The sequence below is a fragment of the Pogoniulus pusillus genome, chromosome Z, assembly GCF_015220805.1.
Source record: "Pogoniulus pusillus isolate bPogPus1 chromosome Z, bPogPus1.pri, whole genome shotgun sequence".
Classification (NCBI taxonomy): Eukaryota; Metazoa; Chordata; class Aves; order Piciformes; family Lybiidae; genus Pogoniulus; species Pogoniulus pusillus.
Window position 1 is genome coordinate 112460963 of NC_087309.1, and position 24137 is coordinate 112485099.

General features: G+C 44.0%; 1 protein-coding gene across 1 annotated transcript; it reads right to left on the minus strand.

Moving 5' to 3' along the window:
* Nucleotides 1–2329: 2329 nt before the first annotated feature.
* On the minus strand, nucleotides 2330–23592 carry RIOK2 (RIO kinase 2). The gene is made up of 10 exons (XM_064140063.1): nucleotides 23320–23592; nucleotides 22565–22703; nucleotides 20599–20715; nucleotides 18814–18989; nucleotides 16301–16389; nucleotides 10837–11028; nucleotides 10377–10469; nucleotides 8943–9470; nucleotides 7926–8022; nucleotides 2330–2902 (listed from the first exon to the last, which is right to left on the minus strand). The coding sequence occupies exons 1-10, from the start codon at nucleotides 23383–23385 to the stop codon at nucleotides 2741–2743; spliced, it is 1659 nt and encodes a 552-aa protein (XP_063996133.1). The 5' UTR covers nucleotides 23386–23592; the 3' UTR covers nucleotides 2330–2740.
* Between the last annotated feature and the right edge of the window lie 545 nt (nucleotides 23593–24137).

The window sequence follows — 24137 nt, forward strand, 5'->3', positions numbered from 1 at the left end:
CTCCTGCTACAGTCTGTTCTCGCTGGCCTAGGTACCTTCACTGCCATCACTTACGTGTGAGAGTCCACTGGGCTTTGTTCCTTTTGCCAACAGACTTCTGTGCAGCTGTGATGCTGCTTCCCTTACTGCATCTCTTCACTGACCTGCCATGGTTTTAAGACCATGCAGAGTTGCTGGCACTTTTGTTAGTTGCTCCAGAGAGAAGAATGAAAAACTTGGAATGCAAAAGCATGCTGCAGTACAGGACAGAGGCTGCAATCCTACAACAGACTAAAACCTGAGTGTGCTGGTTTGAGCCTAGCTCGGATATTTTGGTGAGGAATTAGACTGTAGGCTGTGAAAAGGAAACAATGCTGATGTCTACTTCACTCATAGGCTTGCTGAGATGTATAAAAACAAGAACACAAACATAGATAAGAGAGTTGCACTCTCTGACTCTGGCTGCATGCACCTCTCTCTCTAACTTGCTGCCTAACTAATCCATCTGCTTCCTAATTCTCCTGGCCAATCTTCCAAACCCACCTTGAATGTAAGGCAAAGTCTGGGGTAAGATAGACGGGTGGGGAGAAGGTGGAAGGGTGGTTGGAAGCCCCTCCTGAGGACTCTGGTTTCTGGCAGGGCTGTTGTGTTTCTGTATTACTTTTTACCTTATCTGTTTCTGTCTATAGCTGTATAGATTGTAGATATCTGCCTGTATATTGTGCTAAGCTGTAAATACAGCTTCATTCTTTGATTTCCAGATCTGCTGAGTCTAATCTGGGTGATTTTCTTTAGGGGAGGAAAGAGGGGGAGGAGGGCAGGTAACACCCAAACCATCACACCAAGTAAGGTATTACATATGTCAGAGGGCAAAGGGCACACAGCATCAAACATGTGAGGAGAAAACCTCATTGGTTTACTCAGGCAAGGAAAAGGTTCTGAGATTTTTTTTCAAACTGTTAGTTTGGTAACTTGAACTCTACAAAATTCTCCTCCTCCAGAAGTGCTCCACCACATATTTCAAGAGTGAAAAAGTTAACAAAGAGACAATAAAATTCAGATGTCTCTCTTGCTTCAGTGCTCTCAAACACTTCCCCTTCTAATGTATTTTTAAACACCCTTAAACTTTATTACTAGACATAGTAATAATATGTGTTTGTCTTCTAATTCTTCAGCCCCCAAGGACGTAGCACTTCCAAGTCATGGTGGTATTTTTGACAAGAGAAGTTCCTAAACCTAATGTGTTAGTTTGAGGTTCCCTTAAGAGAACTACAGAGACCAAAACCCATCCCAGGGGATGGACCTGGTCACCCCAGGGTGTTGTAACACTGTTATTCTATTCTGCTTTCCAGTGTCACAGCTCTTAAGGCAGTGCCTGGCTGTTATCAGTTCCTTTCCCTCACTGCCTCTCCTCCCCTCACTTCTTTTCTCCAGGCAGAGTGCATCCCTACTTACCTCATGGTTTGTGTGTGGCAGCAAATTGTGAGCTGCATCATGCAGCCTGCTGAGGCCATGAGACCTAAGCTGGGTTCTGGCCTACTCTCAGGCCTGTTGAGGGTGGAAGGGGGGGAGGATTCCAGGTGTATTGAGTTTGATAGACATGGCCTAGCTTGTGGATGTGTTCTTTCTGCCTGATTGCCTTTTGCATATATGCAGCTGCAAACAGAGTCTCCCTTTAGACTTCCAATCAATGTGCAGTATCTTCATCCTTACTCTTCAAAAGGAGTAAGAGTCACTTCTGTCCTCCAGTCCTGGGCAGCTCATGGCCTCAAACTGGGGCACTACCTGACCTGACACTTTCTAAACTTGAAGTTGTCAGTTTCTTTAAATGATTAAGGGACCCTTAAGGACAGCCACACATAGAAACAACACACTTTGGCTTTACCTGCTATGCAGAGGAATGTTTGGTATCCATACCACTGAATGTTCACCATTTTAAACCATGCAATAGTCCAATGCACTCCTGAAGGGAGGCTGTAGCCAGCTGGGGTTGGTCTCTTCTGCCAGGCAACCAACAACAGAACAAGAGGACACAGTCTCAAGGTGTGCCGGGGAGGTCTAGGCTGGATGTCAGGAGGAAGTTCTTGCCAGAGAAAGTGATTGGCATTGTGTAGTTCATGGCCTCAGACTGGGACACCTCATCACTTTATCCAAGTTAACAGAGGAATCACACCTGTAGGTAACCGTGCAGGCACACAAAAAGTCTTGCTTGCCAGGTCTGTACAGTGGAGTTATTATTATACATGGGGTCCTGGAGTGAAGGAAGAAGTAAATGAGAATTCCTGTCTTTGAGAACAGGGATAGATGATGTTTGTACAGGTATAAAAGAAACCTTAAGAGTACTAACTGCTAAGAGGTTTACATTTGTGATTTTTAATTAACCTGCTCATAACAGGGCAACATTTCAGATTCAAATTTCATGTCATTGCAAACTTTGGTTTGAAAGACTTCCCTTTTCCCTCTCTTTAAACACACTACAGCTGATTTACTGTCGGAAATTACCAGAACTAAACTACCTTAAGCCAGTTCTACTGATAGAATTTAAATTACAGTCAACAGTTTTCACCAGAAACACAAAACAAAATCCCCCTCTCGAAGTCAGGGGAACCAGAACTTGGTTTACAGACTTCCAGAAAAATAGTTGGTTGCATAGAAAGAGATTTCTCCATTATGTAAAAGTGTTACTGGTTATTAGCATAACTCTTTGAGGCACACACACATGATGAGTTTCCTCATGTTCTGTGGGAGGAGGTTTAACACACTATCCCCAGAAACTAGCTGCATCCAAGCTTGACTTGATGTTGTGCATATTTTCTCGACGTTGTTTGGTGTAAACATTTGCCTCTCCTTTTTGCAGACGTCTCCTCAGAGCAGACTTCTGATGTTTGGTAAGCTGAAGTCTCACCTTCCGTTTCACCAGTTCCTACAGATAAAACAATTTGGTATCAGAACTTCAGGAAGATCATTTAAGATTCAGATATGGCATAACAGGCAAGCAGCAACAGAACAAGGGGACAGTCTCAAGTTGTGCCAGCGGAGGTCTAGGCTGGGCGTTAGGAGGAAGTTGTTGGCAGAGAGAGTGATTGGCATTGAACAGGACTGGGCCCAGCACTGATCCTTAGGGAACACCACTAGTGACAGCTGCCAACTGCATGTGGCACCATTCACCACCACTCTCTGGGCCCAGCCCTCCAGCCAGTTCTTGACCCAGCACAGAGTGAATCTGTCCAAGCCACAAGCTGCCAGCTTTGCCAGGAGCTTGTTGTGGCAGACAGTGTCAAAGACTTTGTGCAGTCCAGGTAGACTACATCCACAGCCTGCCCCACATTCACCAGGCAGGGAACCTGATCATAAAAGGAGATCAGGTTGGTGAGACAGGACCTGCCCTTCCTAAACCTGTGCTGGCTGGGCCTGATCCCTTGGCCATCCTGTAGGTGCTTTGTGATGGCACTCAAGATGACCTGTTCCATCACCTTGCCTGGCACTGAGCTCAGGCTGACAGCTCTGTAGTTTTCCAGTTCCTCCTTCCAGCCCTTCTTGTGGATGGCATCACATTGGCAGCTTCCAGCCTTTGGGGACCTCTCCAGTGGGCCAGGACTGTTGATAAATGATGGAGAGTGGCTTGGCCAGCTCAGCTGCCAGCTCTCTCAGCACCCTAGGATGGATCCCATTGGGTCCCATGGACTTGTGAGGATCCAAGTGGCTCAGCAGGTCCCTTACATCTTCCTCGTGGATTACAGGGGGACTATACTGGTCCCTGACTCTATCTGCCAGTTCAGGAGTCCAGCTGTCCTGGAGACAACCTGTGCCACTAGTGAAGACTGAGGCAAAGAAGGTGTAAAGCACCTCTGTCTTTTCCTTATCCTTTGTCACTATGTTCCCCTCTCTATCGAGTAAGTAGTAAGTTGCTAGGGAGAAAATCAGGAACCAGACAGAACAATACAACTGAAGTAACAAAACACAAGGCAGTCAACTAGAGAACCACCTGAACAGTAGTTTCCTAAGTTATGGTATATGCAGGCTGACTCCTCAAATGGGGATGAAAACCAGTTTCATGTGACTGGTCATTCTCTCCTTGGGTACTTAGTAGCACTCAGCATTTAAGCAGGAACTCTTTGAAATAAAAAAAATTGATCAGAACTAATTAAAATTGTCGCAATGAATCACCTGTCATCCTGCTTTATACAGGAATAACCTTGAAAAAAGGCATCCCAACTTCTCCCACTCTGATCCAGGACAGATGACACACACTTGCTAGAAGAAATTTTGGAGGATGGTTACCTGAATTCATACAATTCAAATTATAACCTAAATGTCAGCCAACTCTGAGAAGCCCTGCAGAGCACACAGAACTCACTGAGCTCTCCTCCTCAAGGGCAGCACTCAGTGGAACAATTCACTAATCCCTCAACACAACCTAAACGTCAGCCAACCCTGAGAAGCCCTGCAGAGCACACAGATGTACATTTCACTGTTGATCACATTGCTTCTTTCCAGTGAATTACATCACTGCACATAAAGATTTGTACAGGCAGAGACAGATACCTTAATTCATGTGCAAGAGATGATGTTTTTCCAAAACTCATGATGCCTTCACTTCCTGGCATAGCCTCCCAAGTTATGCCTGCACCTACTGCTACTGCTGCCATTGCTCATACATGCCTACCTCAATTTGTTTGTGTGGTTAGAGTAAAAATCTGCCCATTGTGTTGGTTTGAGGTTAACTGGAATATTTTAATGAGAGAAATTAGATCACTGGCTGTAAAAAGAAAATAATGATGATATCTATATCTTTCATTGGTTTGGTGAGAGGGATAAAAAGACAAAACGTAAACAATTTGTCCCTCATTTCAACAAGGATATTGAGGTGCTGGAGCAGGTCCACAGGAGAGCAATGAGCCTGGTGAGGGGTTGGAGGGAAAGTCTTGTGAAGAGAGGCTGAGGGAGCTGGGGGTGTTCAACCAGGAGGAGACTAAGGGGGTACCATATCATTCTCTACAACTACCTGAAGAGAAGTAACAGTCACATGGGGGTCAGGCTCTTCTCCCAGGCAACTGGTGACAAGACAAGAGGGCACAGTCTGCTACAAAATGCAGGAAGTCCAATAAATTCATATTGCCAAAGAAATCACTGTTAAAGTGAACTCATACAAGTATTTCAGAAAAGTGCGTTCAGAATCCTCTGAAAGGTGGAAAAGGCCAAATTAAATCTTGACTCAAACATCCACTTCTAAAGGCTATCTGCAGAAATGAATGTTACTGCATTAACATACACCAGGTCATTATTAGCTCAATGAGAGTTGTTACTACTGATGTAGAGCTTGGTGAAAGAGCAAAGAGCACGAGGGGAAGTGGTAGAAATCATCCCCTGTAAACGATTCCACAAGTATGAGTCATAGGTTGGAAGAGACATCAAAGATCATCTAGTTCCAACCTCCTGATGTAGGCAGGGACAGCTCCCACTGGAACAGGTCACTCAAGGCCTTTCATAGAATTAATAATCCTTTCATAGAATCAACCAGGTTGGAAGAGACCTCCAAGATCATCCAGTCCAACCTATCACCCAGCCCTAACCAATCAACCACACCATGACACTAAGTGCCTCAGCCAGGCTTTGCTTGAAGACCCCCAGGGACGGTGCCTCCACCACCTCCCTGGGCAGCCCATTCCAATGGGAAATCACTCTCTCTGTGAAGAACTTCTTCCTAACATCCAGCCTATACCTACCCTGGCACAACTTGAGACTGTGTCCCCTTGTTCTATTGCTGGTTGCCTGGGAGAAGAGGCCACCCCCCACCTGGCTACAATGTCCCTTCAGGTAGTTGTAGACAGTAATAAGATCACCCCTGAGCCTCCTCTTCTCCAGGCTAAACACCCCCAGCTCCCTCAGCCTCTCCTCATAGGATTTGTGCTCCAGGCCCCTCACCAGCTTTGTTGACCATCTCTGGACACCTTCCAGCACCTCAACATCTTTCTTGAATTGAGGAGCCCAGAACTGGACACAGTACTCAAGATGTGGCCTGACCAGTGCTGAGTACAGAGGCAGAATAACCTCCTTTGTCCTACTGGCCACACTGTTCCTGATGCAGGCCAGGATGCCATTGGCTCTCTTGGCCATCTGGGCACACTGCTGGCTCATCTTCAGCTACTATCTATCAGTACCCCAGGTCTCTTTCCTCCTGACTGCTCTCCAGCCACTCAGTCTCCAGCCTGTAGCACTGCTTGGGGTTGTTGTGGCCAAAGTGCAGAACCCTGCACTTGGCCTTGTTCAATCTCATCCCATTGGCCTCTGCCCACCCATCCAGCCTGTCCAGGTCCCTCTGCAGGGCTCTCCTACCTTCCAACAGATCCACACCTGCTCCTAGCTTGGTGTCATCTGCAAACTTACTGATGCTGGACTCAATGCCCTCGTCCAGGTCACCAATAAAGATATTGAACAGGACTGGGCCCAGCACTGATCCTTGGGGAACACCACTAGTGACAGCTGCCAACTGCATGTGGCACCATTCGCCACCACTCTCTGGGCTCTGCCATCCAGCCAGTTCTTGATCCAGCACAGAGTGAATCTGTCCAAACCATGAGCTGCCAGCTTGGCTAGGAGCTTCTTGTGGCAGACAGTGTCAAAGGTTTTGCTGCAGTCCAGGTAGACTACATCCACAGCCTGCCCCACATTCACCAGGCAGGGAACCTGATCATAAAAGGGGATCAGGTTGGTGAGACAGGACCTGCCCTTCCTAAACCCATGCTGGCTGGGCCTGATCCCTTGGCCATCCTGTAGGTGCTTTGTGATGGCACTCAAGATGGCCTGTTCCATGACCTTGCCTGGCACTGAGGTCAGGCTCACAGCTCTGTAGTTTTCTGGCTCCTCCTTACGACCCTTCTTGTGGATGGGTATCACATTGGCAGCTTCCAGTCTTCAGGGACCTCTCCAGGGAGCCAGGACTGCTGATAAATGATGGAGAGTGGCTCATCCAACCTGGCCTTGAGCACCTCCAAGGAGGGAGCAGCCACAACCTCCTAGGGCAACCTGTGCCAGTGTCTCACCACCCTCACTGGAAACGACTTCTTCCTAACATCCAGTTTAAATCTCCCCTCTGCCATTTTAAACCCATTGCTCCTCACCCTGTCATTACAAGATGTTGTCAATAGTCCCTCCCTAGCCTTCCTGTAGGCCCCCTTCATATACTGGAAGGGCACTCCAAGGTCTCCTCGAAGCCTTCTCTTGTCCAGGCTGAAGAGCCCCAACTCTTGTAGCCTGTCTGTTGGATATAGTAATATTAAATGCAGTGGTTTTATAGAATTGTCTGCCTGTGGTACAGCTACTGGAATATTATACAGTGGAACACAAGCCATGGACAGGTGAGAGTGCACGAGTTCAGAAGCACTGACAGAGGTTGGAATGACCTTAGAGAATGGTGTAACAAATACAAACAAATGTAAGGCTGGAGTCTATGGGTTTCTCCTGTCTCTGCTTAGACACAATATATGTGTTGCTGAGAGAATATGAAGAATGTCTAAGCTAATTAGTGTGTAATCCTAACGTAGTCCTAACGCAAGTGTATGTAACCAATCAGAGTCTAACATGACTTGTAACCCTGTTATGTAGCCTTCTGATAGAAAGTATATAAGCCCATGCTTGGGGTGTAGTAAGTGGATTTGGAACTTGCTTGTATCAAGCCTTTCTCCCTGTCTCTTATTACCCTATTACCAATGGTAACTGGCCTGTGGCACCCGTCCTCATAGTAGAGCTGCTCCAGTCCTATTTTTATTCTTGGAATAGATGTATAAACCAGAAAGGAACAGAGGAACAGTCTTCAAATACTTGCAAAAATGTTCTTTAAGAGTCAATTATAAGTACTAACAATTATGTGCAATTTAATACAGCCTGGCACTAAACAAGGTAGCAACGATCTGTTAGCAGTAATACTTATTGACAATAACATTTACCGCTGGAATGGTTGAGCAGCTCCCAGCACTTCTGACTGATGTGACACTTTTAGTCCTTGTTCTGTGCTCCGCAGTATGAACGATACCATCTTCATTTCTACAACATGGAAATCAATGTTTTCATTCTACTAGCAATATAAAGGAAATAAGTTTCTCATTCTATTAGCAATATAAAAGATATCCTGCCTTTAGGAGCACCACGTTTCACCCTAAACTTCTGGAGATATAACCTGGAAACTCCCCACGGAACATGAAAGTACTACAAAACATTTACATTTTAAGCATTAACACCTTAAGGAAAGAAGCTTCAGAACCTAAATAAGTAAATATATTTTCAATCTTGCACAATGTTTCAATGATTCATTGGACTAAAAAGCAAAGGCAGATGAGGGTGGGCATGAACTCAGTAGGTGCATCCAGGTACACTGTGGGCTAGCAAACTGAGAGTTGGAATTTCACACACAAGTAGCTGGCCTGGGGGTATGCAGAAATCTCTTAGTAGAACTATACACAACACAATCTGTTTGAATAATATATTAGGAGGAGCTTGTTCCTAATTTGAGCTGAAAGAGCAGCAGAGTATTTTGGCTTTGAGACAAAGCATTCAAATTACAAACTTATCGACAGAACTTATTTAGAAGCAGTATTTTCATACCAAGAACTCTTTCGCCACCAATACTAACTGAAATAAACAAAAAGGGGAAAACTTCCACCACATAAAACAAGTTGGCCTATGAATTAAATCCAAGACTTGTTTCTCCCATTAAATACTACTAACAGCCAGACAAGGGATTTGTCACACATTACAGAGGAAGCATTACATATGGATTACCAGTCAACGGGCTACTTATCATGGGACCAATAAGAAAACTGCAATGTTTTCAAAAGAAACTGATTTTTTCAGTCTTCAGTTTAAACAAGGACAGCTGAAGAGTAGTCCTTTTTTGAGTTACCTGAAAGATTTACATTCAATGAGGTGAGGAATCAAATTCCTACACAGTAAATATGAATCTTTACCTGCAATGACTGAATTCCTCATTTAAAGTTGACAAGCCAATCAGATCAGGGCATTTGTCTTCATCCTCCTTGTTACAGCACTCTCCTTGACCTGTTTGATTTTTGGTTTCAGCAGCATTTTCAGTTATGTTTTTGCCCTTAAAAACTGTAGAACTCTCTGTATCTTCACTGGACTTCTGAACTACAGCTTCCTCTTCAGCTTTGTCTAAGGCTGAACTCAGCTTTGACATATCCAGCCTCTCTGTGTTTTCACTGCTTTCACTTGAAGTGGCTTCTTCATCGCTACACACGAAGCTGGTAAAGGTTCTGCTTTCAGACAAATCACCTGCTTCATCCACAAAGTCTGTATTGTTTTCCTTCTCTTTGCTGAAGGAGACAAGCTTAATCTCAGCATCTTCAACAAATTCTGATACCTCTGCTGTACCATCATCCTCAACAGAACCTGGTGGGTAAAGCAATTCAGCATCTTCCTCCATTTCTTTTGCACAGCCACTGGCAGCAATCTCTCTGTCAAGAGAACATTCTCTCCTGCAAGAGAAGTGTGGTTTCTTTTAATATGCTAAAATTATCAAGTTAACAACATGCTACATTAACAATGTCAATCAAGCTCAACTGTAATTACCCATACTATTAACAAAGAGTATATACTCTGTTGAAACATGCAAAATACCACACAGTAGGGCTGAACTGTAGGTATTAACTTGAGAGGAACAGATTTCTGCAAAAGATGATGCCACCTTCATCACGAGCATTTATTTGTCTGTTTATTTATAGGAAGTTTCTGTACATTAACAGGAATACAACGTGGCCTGAAGTTCACACTATGCTTAAGCAAACAGAAGAATAAAGGGAACACTGATGCAGAGAGTGATTCCAGTGTGTGGTACCCCTTTGGGATAGCACTCATAGAAATAAGCCCACTTTGATTGCAACAGCTTCAGTCTTAAAATAAATGAAAACAACTTCACTTTTCTAAAGGGATAAAAAGGCATAAGGAGGAAAACTTTGAACATGATAATGTTTGAAGTGGCAGTAACCAGATTTACTATAGATTAAAAATTAAAACTCAAACTAATCCTCAATATATCAGAACTGTCAAAGAGGCTTTGAGGAGTGGGAGAAACTGATTCTGCATCTTTGCTAACATTTCCTAGACATTCATTATTTGGATCAAGTTTTTGGATTGCTGATCTGCAAGAGGAAAGACAAATCAGGCAGCAGCGTATTTGAAAGCACACTTTAGCTTTTGGAAGCTACTTATAGTAATTTCAGCTGAATGAAAAACATTTACAATGATGAAAATGTCACTTAAAATCGAACAGTTTGGCCTATTTTTTAATTTCCCCTACAAGAATCCCCCTCCAGACACCCATTTTCTTGCAAAAATAGCACAAACACCAAAAACAGAACTCAAATTCATTGGACAGCTTCTACCTGATGTCTTTGAATGTTGGGAAGAGCTCACTCTCATAGCTGAAGCGCTTCTTAAAGAACTCTTTAATGCAGTTCACATCTCTGTCAAAATACCTGTAAAAAAATACATAATTCTACAAATACAACATCAAAGTAAGTCTACTGTAATGACAAATTTTTCACTTACATTTCTTGTCCTTTACTGTTTTCATCTGAAAACTGTTTCTATTAGTGATTCCAGGACAAAAGGCTAGAGAGACAAACTGTATTTCTTCTCTCTGACAAGAAATTGCTTACCTCTTTATCCAAAGGAGACACTGCTACCTGTTCATCAAACTACATGTGGAATGTTATTTGGACTGCATGACAACAATGGTAGAAAAAGCATTAGAAACAGGCTTACAAAACCATGTTATGGTTGACTATTTGCTGATGGGTACTTGCAGGATTTACTTTGAAACCTCTTCAAACCTGAACCTACCATTCGGCATTTGCGTGTGATGTTGATATCATCTGAGGGAAATCAATCATGGTGACACGGTCTTCATTATCCAGTATCAGATTAAATTCATTGAAGTCACCATGGATCAGGCCGTGGCTGGCAAGTTTTACAATCAGATCCATCAATTCACTGTAGACAGATGCAGGATCTTCCAGCTGGTGCACCTGGCACCTGAAGAGGTAAAGAAAACAAAACATTCTGGGATCTTGAAAGACTCCTACACTACCCAACAGAATGCCAGGGTAATTCAAGTTAAAAGGGCCCTCAAGTCTCTGGTTCAACTGCTTCCACGAAGCTGTGTCAACTCAGATTGCTCCAGACTTGAAAAATTACAGAGATGGACATAGACTGCATAAAACCCCCAGTAGAACCCTGTTCTACTGCCTCACTGTCCTCAATGGGAGAAAATGTCTCCTTATATCTGGGCTAGTTCTCATTTCAGATCATGTCACAAAAGCACAGAATTAACCAGGTTGGAAAAGCCCTTCAAGATCATCAAGTCCAACCTATCACCTAACACTTTCTAATTCACTAAACCACTAAGTGCCTCATCCAGCCTCCTTTTAAACACCTCCAGGGATGGTGACTCCACCACCTCTCTGGGCAGCCCATTCCAATGCCAATCACTCTTGCTGTGAAGAACTTCTTCCTAACATCCAGCCTATGTCTACTGACACTCATCAGGCAGTAGTGCCATAATGCATTACTTAAACAGAGGATCTGGAAATTTTTACATCTCTCTCATTTTAGGTCATCTTACAGTCTTAGTAGGAACTAGGTCTTCATGTATTCAAAACCCTGCACCATATGCTTTTATAAAAGCACATTCTCTAGATTAAGTTGGAAAAAGCAGAAAGCAGGGGGGGAAAGCAGGGGGGAGACAGAAGACAGCAAAAGGAAAAGAAAAAAGTTTAAAGCATTCCTGATTGTACACCTTAGAAAGCAAAGTACCTTAAGTGGTGAAATAAAAGTCTGCTGGCCTTCAGAAACAAGACAAGAAAAAATGCAGCTATTGTTCCACGAGCAGCCAAAATGTGATCAGCATTTACAGTTCTTATGTGAAATACTTTGGTCTGAATGCAGCACTGCAGTTACTGCAAGAACAAACCATTTGTACAGCCAGTGAACAAACAACGTAACAGGCTCACACTGAATACCTTCATACCAAAATCAATCTGTCACATTCCTCAGAGCTGCAAGGCTGCATCGTAAAATGTCACACTTGCTCTTTGAATTTGGAAGTCATTAACTGACATCTTCCAAGATGGGAATCTCAGATCCCAGGGACAGGAAGGAAGGGATGGAGCAAGGGAAATGCACCCTTGGTGTAGAACGTAATTTGAGGGAACACTTAAGCAAATGGGACCCTTGCTCCTGATGTGATGTATCCCCAAACACTGAGTAAGCTGGCAGGTGTCATTGCTTGGCCACCTTTGATAATCACTAAGACCAATAGGAGTGCCATCTGAAGACCAGACAAAAGCAAATACCACTCCTGTCTTCACAAGGATCAAGAAGAAATACTTGGGGGAATTACAGGCAGTGATAAGTCTCACCTCAAGCACTGTAAGGCTGATGGAGTTGCTAATCCTGGACGCCAGGCACATTAAGGACGTGAAGAGCATTCACTGATCACTGAACTTCCAACGAGTCATGAGTGACAACTTGAAATTCTGTGATGAAGTGACTGGCAGGTTAGGTGAGAGGACAGCAGTGAATATTACCTTTCTGGACTTCAGTACAGCTTTGACACTGTCTCACATGAGACTTTCATAGAGGAGTACTGGACATGCAGACAGTGAGGTGGTTTGAAAACTGCCTGAACTGCTGGACACAAAGTCTAATTGGAACCCAGAGACTAGCAGCATAACACAGTAGTCCAAAAACCTTCAGTCATGAGCTGGATGATGAGGCAGACTTTGGAGATGACTAAGAGTAGTTGATAGGCCTGAGGATCATGACACTGCCATCCAGAGGGACCTCTGAAGGCTGGAGAATAGGCCAGCATGGACCTCATAAAGTTCAATCAGCAAAGTCCTGCACGTGGGGAAGAACAAACTCATGCATCAGCACATACTGGATGCCACTCAGCTGGAAAGTAGCTTGGCAGAAAAGGATCTGGGTGTCCTGGTGGACATTATGTTGAATTTGAGATAGGAATGTGTCCTCATTGCACAGGTGGCTAGCAGCATCCTTGGCTGCATTAAACAATGCATATTATTCCCCATAGGTGAGGGCACATCAGTAGTACTGTGTCCAGTTCTGGCCTCCCTAGTATGAGAGGCATGAACATACTGGAGTGAGTCTAGCAAAGGGTCACAAGGATGATTACGGGATTGGAACAACTCTGCTTTGTGAAAAGGCTGAAAGCTGGGACTGTTCAGTCTGGAGATGAGAAGGCTCAGTGATCTCACTGATGCATACAAACACATGAAGGGAGGGGCAAAGAGGACAAAGTCAGGCCTTCTGTGGCAGGACCCAAGCCAAGGAGCACAGACTGTAATACAATCTGACAGTACACTTTTTCCACTGTAAGGCAAAGAAGTTCTGAAGTTTCCCCTTCTAAGAGATTCAAAAGTCACCTGGCATGGGCCTACACAATCAGATCTGAGTAGTCATGCTTGTGCAGGGAGATTGGAAAGGATGACCTCAGGAGGTCACTTCCAACCTCAAACATTCAATAAGATGCAAGATAAAGTAGGTATAGACAAGGAAAAACTGAGTCAAACTTGGGAGGAACTTTGGATAAGCCTATACTTGCCAAAAAGGACAACAATTGTTTACCATGTTGCCAGTTCTGCACTTCGTTTTTCAGCTCAGGCAATGGACAACAGAAAAACTGGCAACAGACTCCATGTGGCCCCACTTGAGCAGGGTGTCTGGACGAGGTGACTACCAGGAGTTCTTTCCATTTGGAGATTCTTTCATCTAGGCACATCTGAAAAACTCTCATCTACCATTTACCCCCTTCTGGTTAGAATCATAAACAGGGAAAGCATGTTAAACTTTCAGTGCACAATACTCCAAGTGCTCCAGGTACAGGATGGATGAAGAGTTATTTAACAAATAATGGTGGGAAACCAAAAAAAATATAATGAAGTCTCTTCCACATTACTCTTCAACTGTTACACTTCGGATTTAATCCCCTTTTAACTAAAACTACCCACTTTAGATCTTGCTTATTATACAAGAGCATGGACTAGTTTGTTTTAAAGCTAGGCTCTCTAAACCTATGGGTAAGCATCTAGGTTGTTCTACAATATAGGCCTTCTACATATGGCTATGCAAATGAAACTACCCCTTCATGTACAAACCTCAATAGTACTTGATGTTTCTAGACACTGAAACACTTGAGCACAGTAACCTTCCTTGAAGAAGCAAAACCAATTACACACAATAACCTACATAAACAAAGAAGTGCTAAAACAGTGAGTTATAATTTCACCAGAGCAATGATCATGAGCTGGAGCTTGGGAGGTCAAGGACACCATATTCAATATTGTATATATTAAGTAACTTATGAAAGGCCATAATAAGGCCAAACACATCCTGGCTTGTCCAGACACGTTTTCTGCTCTCCCACCTTTCTGCTGTTGGGGAAGAAACTGTGGGAAAGGAAGACAAAGGCCTGATGCCTTCCAGTCTCCTTCTCTCCCTCCAAACTTGTAAACAGGGTACCTGCATGTGTTTTTACACTTGTGTTCTGCCCTATAAAAGGACTTTACCTAATATGGTTATGTTTGGCAAACTGCCACTCTGATTGGCTAATCTGTGCCCAAAGAACAATTTGTCTTGGGCTACACTGATAAAAAGAGATAAAGTAAAGACAACATGCTCTGCCTTTATGGGCTTCTTCCATTGCATTTGCCTCACTGCTCTCTGCCATTGTATCCTGTCACGTTCTGCATGCTACAAATTAACAAGCCCTGATACTTTGGGCTTATACACCTAGAAACTGCCTTGCTTCAAGTTCACCAGGAGAAGGCATTAAGTGCCTTCATGCAATAGGCTCATTTAGACAGCATGACATTGTGCTCATTTGCACATCTGCAAGACATCCTGCCTGCACTTCTGCAAACCTCTGTGCCAAGTGTGGACTCCAAGGGTCAGGTCAGAGATTGTCTCTCAGCACCCTGTTCGAGTCTGGGAAGACCTATAAGAATTTCAAGACACCAACAGAACTCCCTGCAAATGTTTGAGTGCTCTCTGGAAACTGTATGTAGCCTCAGGAGTCTGGAGATAACTTTTGTAAGCACATACTCAAAAGCCTATTTGCAAAACTGTGTAAAATTCTAATTGAACCCAAGTATCTTCTGCCTTAAGCAGAAAGGAGCTTTCAAGTCCCTCTAGTGGGCAAGTGGTATAATCAACCACAAGAACCTCTTTCCAGTTCTAAAGGCTTCATGTTTGTTGTATTATTGCTGGTTTTCTTGAGTATTCTAGAGTCTATTTATCCTTTGTGTAATGTTTTTTAATGACTGTGCAAAGAACTTGATTACAATAGGTCATGTGTTGAGATTAAATATATCAATACCAAAAATAATAAATGATATAAAATTTTAAACCAAATCTCACACCATGATGCCACCACAGCAACACAAAGCATATGTGATCATTGTATAGAAAATAGCTTGTGATGCTTTGGGTGTTACACACCCCCCTACACTCAAGAAAATCACCCAGACTAGACTTAGCGACTCTGAAAATTGAATGAAGGTTTATATTCACAGCTTAGCACAATATACAAGCAGATATTTACAATCTATACAGCTATAGAGAGAAATATACAAGTTAAAAAGTAATACAGAAGCACAGCAGACCTGCCAGAAACCTGAGTCCCCAGGAGTGGCTCCCAAACACCCTTCCATTGTCTTCCCACCACTCTACCTTACCCAGGACTTTGCCTAACGCCCAAGGTAGATTGGAGGTCAGCCAGGGGCTTTAGGAAGCAGATGGATTAGTCACACAGACAGCAGTTTAGGTTAGAGAGGGAAGTGAAGCCCACAAAGCCCAGAGAGTGACTGTTATCTATATTTATGTTCTTGTTCTTATACATCTCAGCAAGCCTATGAGTGCAGTAGACATGAGCATTGTTTCCTTTCCACAGCCTGTAATCTAATTCTTCTCATCAAAACATTCTAGCTAGCTTCAAACTAGCACACAGCTCTAGTACTAACTTGTGCCACACTGCTCTTTTGTTAAGTTCCTTAATTTAAAAGTTTTTCTATTTCATCAGTTTCTCTGAACCAATGAAAAAACACTTTTCTCAATAAAGAAGAGAAGCAAGGCCATGACTACATAGAATGCTAGTGAGTGTGGGCTAGCGAGCATTATTCAGCATGGCAGAGCCAGAATTCATTTATGTGACAAGGAAAAGTCCTAAGCCTGACCTTCAAATTGTCAGGTTTTCTGTAAGGCAGAGAATTCAAAATTCAGTACTTACAAAGGATAGCCATCAATAAGTTCCATAACAACCGCGTGCCTGTTGAAGTCTACAGGTTTGGGGACAGGAAAATCTCTGTCATGCAAAGCCTGGAAAGAAATGAAAACTAAGATAAAAATGGTTAAGAAAACATTAGGCATATTGACAAAATCCCACCTCAGATCAGCAATAAATACTATTGTGGAAGCAGCATACATTACTCAAATGTTAACTGGAAAAAGTCAATCACCTGTTTAAGAAGGAAGACAGCAAAACAGCCATTTGATCTCACATGGCAAAGACAAACATTGGTACAGAGTCATAGAATGGTTTAGCTTGCAGGAGACCTCAAAGATCATCCAGTTCCAACCTCCTGTCATAGGCAGGGACACCTCCCTCTAGAACAGGTTGCTCAAGGCCTCATCCAACCTAGCCTTGAACACCTACAGAGAGGGAGCAGCCACAATCTCCATGGGAAACCTGTGCCAGTGTTTCACCATCCTCACTGGAAGGAACTTCTTCCTAGCATCCAGTTTAAATCTCCCCTCTGCCAGTTTAAACCCATTACTCCTCATCCTGTCATTACAAGACCTTGTAAAAAGTCCTTCCCCAGCCTTCCCATAGGCCCCCTTTAGATACTGGAAGGCTACTACAAGGCATCCTTGAAGCCTTCTCCTCTCCAGGCTACTAGAGCCCCAACTCTAGTAGCCTGTCCTCATAGCAGAGGTGCTGCAGCCCTCTAATCATCTTTGTGGCCCTCCTCTGGACTCGCTCCAACAGTTCTTTTATACACTAAATATATACAGTAAGTTTATACACTAAGTGTACTGGTATATTGCAGAGTTTAAACACCATGCATCTAGAAGAAAAACACAAGGGAATGGAAAAATTATACAATCACATGTGGTCTGCTGGCCTAAGCAACCAACAGCAGGGAACTGGGAACAGAATGCCAGTCATGAGAAAAAACTTCCACACTAAGTTGTTGCCAGTACAGTTGTGCCTGAATCGCTGATCTACACTGCACAACAAAAGTTCTTTCTTAAATATTAATAACCAACACTACACATTAAATGACTAAAGGTAGATCACAGTATTTTGAATCTATCCTGATTGTTTTTCCTAATGCAAATTTGGTCACTCACTTAAGCCACTCAATTCTTTATGGGTTCACTCTTCTTTGACTCATCTTGTGACCAGTGAACTTTTTTCAGAGATAAGAGTTTTAAGTTAAAGGAACATCAAACTTAATTATTACACTATAACTTTTCAGCACATAATTACTTTCCCCTCAACTCTTTTTTCAGGGAAAGTGAACCCCATGATTATAATCCTACAAGTTCAATGTAATGCTTTAATGACTGTAACAAATGGACTATTACAGAGGTTTGAAAGGATAGTAACAGTTCTTTCTTGTCTCTGTGTTTGACTTCTCACCACTGGTAGAACCTATGAAGGTTTTTAAGAGAAACAAGAAAATAATGTGTACAGTATAGCTGAACAACACAAAAAGGAGAAAGGAAAATGAGCTGTGTATAAATTATTCTTTCTCTGCTATGAACTTTCAATCACTATATAACATTTGTGGTTATTTTAAAGCAACTAAAAAAATCTCAAACTCTAAGAGTAGCAGTATGCCTGTGGAAATGAAACCTCTTCCCACAATGTAGAACAAAGTGCCTTTTCAAATCTGAACACTAGTCTGGACTGAAAGACTTCCCTCAACAGCACAGCCACAACCAAAACACACTAAAGTAAAAAGAAATAGAGAAACAACTAATGACCAACAACAATAGGACAATTCTGACAAGTAGCTGTGAATTTCCTTACTTTTCCAGGTTTTTTTCCAAGCCTATGCAATAAATTTCAAATTAAACCCAGCAGATTTAATCACACATAGATTATCTATCTATAAATAACATTAAGTCTTCTCACAGTCTCTGCTTCTGCTCCATGCTTCCATGGCAGAGTTATTTCATCATTGCAAAGCATAAGGCATATAGCATTGACATTCTCTGCAATGTATACTTTAAATCCACTAAAACAACAAAAGAAATAAATGAGTTTAGATGTGTAAATCCTACCGGTACTGCAATTATGAACAGACCAAAAGACAGCCTGAAAGCCATCTTCTAATCTATTACACTGCTGAGACTGAGGGCTGTTCAGTCTGGAGAAGACTGAGTCGAGATCTGATCAATGTGTACAAATATCTGAGGAGTGGGTGTCAAGTGCCTGGGGCCAACCACTTTTCGGTGCTCAGTAGCAACAAGCCAAGGAGCAAGAGTTACAAACTGGAATATAGAAGGTTCCAGCTCAACACGAGGAGAAACTTCTTTACAGTTGGGAGTGATGAAACCCCAGAACAGGCTGCCAGAGAGGCTGCGGAGTCTCCTTTTCTGGAGACTTTCCAAACCTACCCTAGAGGATCCTGCCTTGGCAAGGGGTTTGGATTCAATGATCTCTGTTGGTCACTTCCAGCCTCTAAGGTTCTATGATTTTGTGACTGCTGATATTGTGCAAAGGCCACTTACCTTCATATAGGCAAACTCCTTCATTGCTGCTAGCCGGGATAAATACAGCCATGACATTTTATGTCTGTGCTTGTGGTAGTCACGTTTATTTTTCAGACTGCGAAAGGAAGTTCTTCCAAGCCTGTGTAATTTCAGTGCAAACTGTTGCTCCTCTTCATTTGCAACAATGTAAATATCTAAGGAGACACATAGTGCCACAGATATAAGAAATAAATAATAACTAACAAATTAGTATCTAACAAAAAAGTGCAGTGACAAATTTGCCACTTCACCTCACCATTCCTGTTTCTGGAAAGGCAAATTCCACTGCAGCTAGCTAGATTAATATATATTAGGAGATCTGCACATGAAGAAATTGCTGTTAAAAAGATCATGGTACTCCATTAAAACACTGATGTAACCATCAAACCTGCTCTTTTCAATCATCTCTGATGAGAGTATAAGACCTTCAGTTCACTATATTCAGGTTCACCTCCAGGTTATGCAAACAAAACCCAACAAATATAAGCTTTCCTTGAGAGAAATCTAAGGCAGATGCTGTTTTTTATTAATCATGCTATGGAAGAGCATTCTTCTTTCTGCTGAGTGGATGCACAACCTGAAGGGCCAGCCTCTTTATTAAACTGTGTTAACAATTCATAGAATCATAGAATCAACCAGGTTGGAAGAGACTTCCAAGATCATCTAGTCCAACCTATCACCCAGCCCTATCCAATAGCCTATGTTTAATCTCTACTGTCTGTCCCAAACAATCCTCTTCTCATTCTTCAATTATACAAGTTACATGATACGTTTACATTGTGATCTACACAAACATATGCAGAACCAAGACAGTACTTCCATAGTTTCGAGCCTACTGCACTTATTTTGAAGTGGGATGAAAAAGATTAAATTATCTTTTTGCCAAAATGCTTCAAAACTCCTCACGAAGCACATGACAAACAGCACCTGCCTGGAAAGCACCATTTTCAGTGATAAACCAAGAATCAAAGTGGTGAAAGCAGAATGACACAGGCCAGGAGCCTCACATAACATTTCAACAAGTGGCCCATAAATCTTGGTGTTTGACAGATTAACTGATATGACTATCCAGACAAAAACTTACCTAGCCTCTGTGTGATGGTTTGGGTATTAACCACCCCTCCCCCCCATGAAATCACCCAGACTAGACTCAGCTTATCTGGAAATTAAGAATGAAGCTATATTTACAGCCTAGCAGAATACACAAGCAGATATACACAAATACATATAGTTATATGCAACTTAAAAGTAACATAGAAACACAATACCCCTCCCAGAAACAAACAAAGTCCCCAGGAGGGCTGCTGACCCAAACCCTCTTCCCCCTCCATCTTTCCCTCCCTTCAGAAATAACCAGATCAACCTATCTATATTTCACGTGATAAATCTGCAGGTCTGAGGTGAGATGTCAAAAAAGGAGGACAAGGAGGTTAGATGAAAAAGGAGTTAGGTGGATTAGAGAGTTAAAGCAGAGGCAACCAGAAAGACTTAAAGTAGAGACCAGACTGCCAGAAAGAAGGCACAATCAAGTGAGAGCTAAGAAGTGTGTGAGAAGTGACTGTCTTATCTACATTTTGACTAGTTGTGTTTCTCAGCAGAAGAATGAGTGACATAGGGAATATGTTTTGGTTTTTTTCTTTCTTCTCACAGTCTAAGGATTTAATTTATCTCTGTAAAAGAATTCCAATTAGTGTCAAACCCTACAAAAAAACCCTACAAAATTACAACTGTGTTTGCTTAAAAAAGTTAACATATATTTATTACCTGATTCTTTGCCAACACCCATCTGGTTTCCAACAGAATTTATGACTTGTCGGGAAGACAGAGTTTTCAAAGCAAGGTAATCATATCCTGCATTAGTTAATCGATAACCCTGGACAGCTAGGTAAGAAAAGCACAAAACACTTGTTACAGATACATTACTTTTTACCTAAGTCTCAATTTGTGGTTTCTTCCTCAGCTTGCAGTACACAACACCCAAGCAATATTTCACTCATTGGCTAATATCAGCCCAATTTGGCAGAATGGTGAAGATGTTTTAATTGCTGTTAAGTTTTATGAAATTCATACTGACCACCGGGCAAAAGAGAGATGCAGGGCTAGCTCTTCTCTAACAGAGGTAAGCACAGTACTTTGAATAGCCTGGAAAAACCCAGCCAGCATTTTGGAAGATAAACATGAGAGAGACACAGCAAGGATCTGGGATTCTTGTGATGATCTAGGGTGACCTTTAGCACTCCAGAGAACTGGGACAAAACAGATGGGAATTGCCTGTAAAATTCTACGGTACGTTTGCAAAGCCAGATGCAACTAAAAAGAAAGAAACAGGGAAAGGCATGCACAAACTACTACTTGTCACAGCAGAGAGAATAGAACCTTCTTAGGTAGCTCTTTTTGAAGGGTTAAAATGTACAAGGCTTTTCTGCTCCAGTTTCTGTATTGTAAGACTAACTCATTTGTATCACAGTATCACAGTATCATCAGGGTTGGAAGAGACCTCACAGATCATCAAGTCCAACCCTTTACCACAGAGCTCAAGGCTAGACCATGGCACCAAGTGCCACGTCCAACCTTGCATTGAACTGCCCCAGGGACGGTGACTCCACCACCTCACCAGGCAGCCCATTCCAGTGTCCAATGACTCTCTCAGTGAAGATTCCTGCCTGTATGTATTTGAATATTGAGTTAAATGACAACTCTTATTTTTTTATCACTTTGGTGGCCTGAGTGAAAAAAAAGGGTTAACTGTTAATTTCTTTACTGCATTTATAGGCAGCTCAGCAGATAGCCACAATGTTTGGTGTTGCACAAATTCATACTTCTAGCATAAGTCCTAAAGAAAATATGGCTAGCAAGTGGTCTGAATGTTCATATGTGGGATGGGGTTCAATAGCTCCAAGTGCAGGGTGCTGCACTTTGGCCACAACAACCCCATGCAGGGATACAGGCTGGGGTCGGAGTGGCTGGAGAGCAGCCAGACAGAGAGGGATCTGAGGGTGCTGACTGATACCCACCTGAACATGAGCCAGCAGTGTGCCCAGGTGGCCAAGAGAGCCAGTGGCATCCTGGCCTGCATCAGGAATGGTGTGGCCAGCAGGAGCAGGGAGGTCATTCTGCCCCTGTACTCTGCACTGCTTAGACCACACCTTGAGTCCTGTGTTCAGTTCTGGGCCCCCCAGTTTAGGAGGGACATTGAGATGCTTGAGTGTGTCCAGAGAAGGGCGACGAGGCTGGTGAGAGGCCTTGAGCACAGCCCTAAGAGGAGAGGCTGAGGGAGCTGGGATTGGTTAGCCTGGAGAAGAGGAGGCTCAGGGGTGACCTCATTGCTGTCTGCAACTACCTGAGGGGAGGTTGTGGCCAGGAGGAGGTTGCTCTCTTCTCTCAGGTGGCCAGCACCAGAACAAGAGGACACAGCCTCAGGCTGCGCCAGGGGAGATTTAGGCTGGAGGTGAGGAGAAAGTTCTTCACTGAGAGAGTCATTGGACACTGGAATGGGCTGCCCGGGGAGGTGGTGGAGTCGCCGTCCCTGGAGCTGTTCAAGGCAGGATTGGACGTGGCACTTGGTGCCATGGTCTAGCCTTGAGCTCTGTGGTAAAGGGTTGGACTTGATGATCTGTGAGGTCTCTTCCAACCCTGATGATACTGTGATCCTGTGACACTTCTGCAAGCATCGCTGTGAAGCACTGGGGACAGAATGAGAGACGGAGCCCAACACAAAACTCACACTCACTTTTAGTTCGTTCGTAAGCTAGAAGCCTGTGCTTCACCAGCTCTCTCAAAATCTTATTACAGCCACCGTGTTTAAGGCTGGCAATGGAGGCAGTTAAGCTAGCAGGAACTATTTCATGGTTCTTCATGCCCATTTCCACCTGAAAATAGTAAATAAAATTAAGACTTGTTAGCCTCTGTGTTCAACAGTAAAATAATATGACTGCACTTGAGACTAAAATCACTTTTCATTGATTTTTGGTTTTTTTTTTTTTTAATTAAAATATGGATCTCTGTGCCCCTGAAATCCTTTGTGTAACTCAGGCTTGAAACTTCTACTGTACTGGCCAGAAGACGAACTGCTGATTAGATTTCACTTTCAGGAGTGGATTAAAGAACTGTTCTTCGTTTCTGAAATGAGGCTCTTCTCCTGCTTGCACAGACATAATTCAGTTTGCCCATCTGCTAGGTATTCCTGCTGTCAAACACGACAGCTGCTGCGGCCGGCGCTTACCGCAGACAGCCAAGGCAGCCTGCCATGCACTTGCAAACGCTTGCTCGCTCCTCATCAGAAAGGGTACCAAATACAATCGGCACACCTGGAGGAGCTGCTAACACCACCTCGCTGAGCAGCCAGCACCTGCAAAGCACGGAAGCCGACCGACCCCGCTCAGCGAACCGGCCATGCGGAACTCCGTGCGCAGCGCCGGGACGGGCAGGCCTCCCCTCCTCCCCGCAGCCGCCCGCTCCCTCAGCCAGCCCTTCCCACAGGCTCACCGCTGTCAAGACTCTGAAGTGATCCCGGGAGAGGTACCGAAGCATCACCACGTCCAGCTTCCCCATGATCGCGGAGGCCGATGCAAGCCAGCGGCCTTCTTACTCCAGAGGTACCAGACAACTTCCCGCGGCCATGCGGCACCGCACCGCGGCAGCACTCCGACACATGCGCAGGAGTCTCGGTATCGCTGCCGCAAGCGCGGCCCCGGCCGAGGCTGCTGCAGGTCCTGGCAGATACATAGCTATCCCGTCCTCAGCGGGATCCTCGTGTACTCCATTCGCCACTAAGGTCGTTACCGAATAGCAGTGAAAACACAACAAGCCTCTGCGCCCAGATGGGCTTGATCTCCCTTTCTGCTGTGAATGAGTTATATGGTAAAGTGTACGTATCTGCCAAGACCGGCCCGGCAGGGAGCTCCCCCTTGCGCGGCGCAGACGAAGGAGCCGCCCGCTCGCTGCGCCGGGGGGCGCGGCTGACAGCTGGCCCCGCCCCGCGCTGCCGGCCGCTCCGGAGGCGGCCGCAAGCCTCCGCTGCGCCTGCGCCTGCGCGCAGCGCCGGCACGGGGCGGGTGAGGGGCGGCTGCGGAGGGGTGGCGCTTGTGCGGCGCCACTGGGCCACCGTGCTGTTGCCTTCCGAGTACCGAGAGAGTCAGAATCTCTGGGGCTGGAAGGGACTCTGAAAGCTCATCCAGACCAACCCCCTGCCAGAGCAGCATCACCTAGACCAGATCACACGGGAACTCATCCAGGCGGGTTTGGAGTATCTTCAGGGAGGGAGACTCCACAACCTGCTTGGGCAGCCTGTTCCAGGGTTCTGT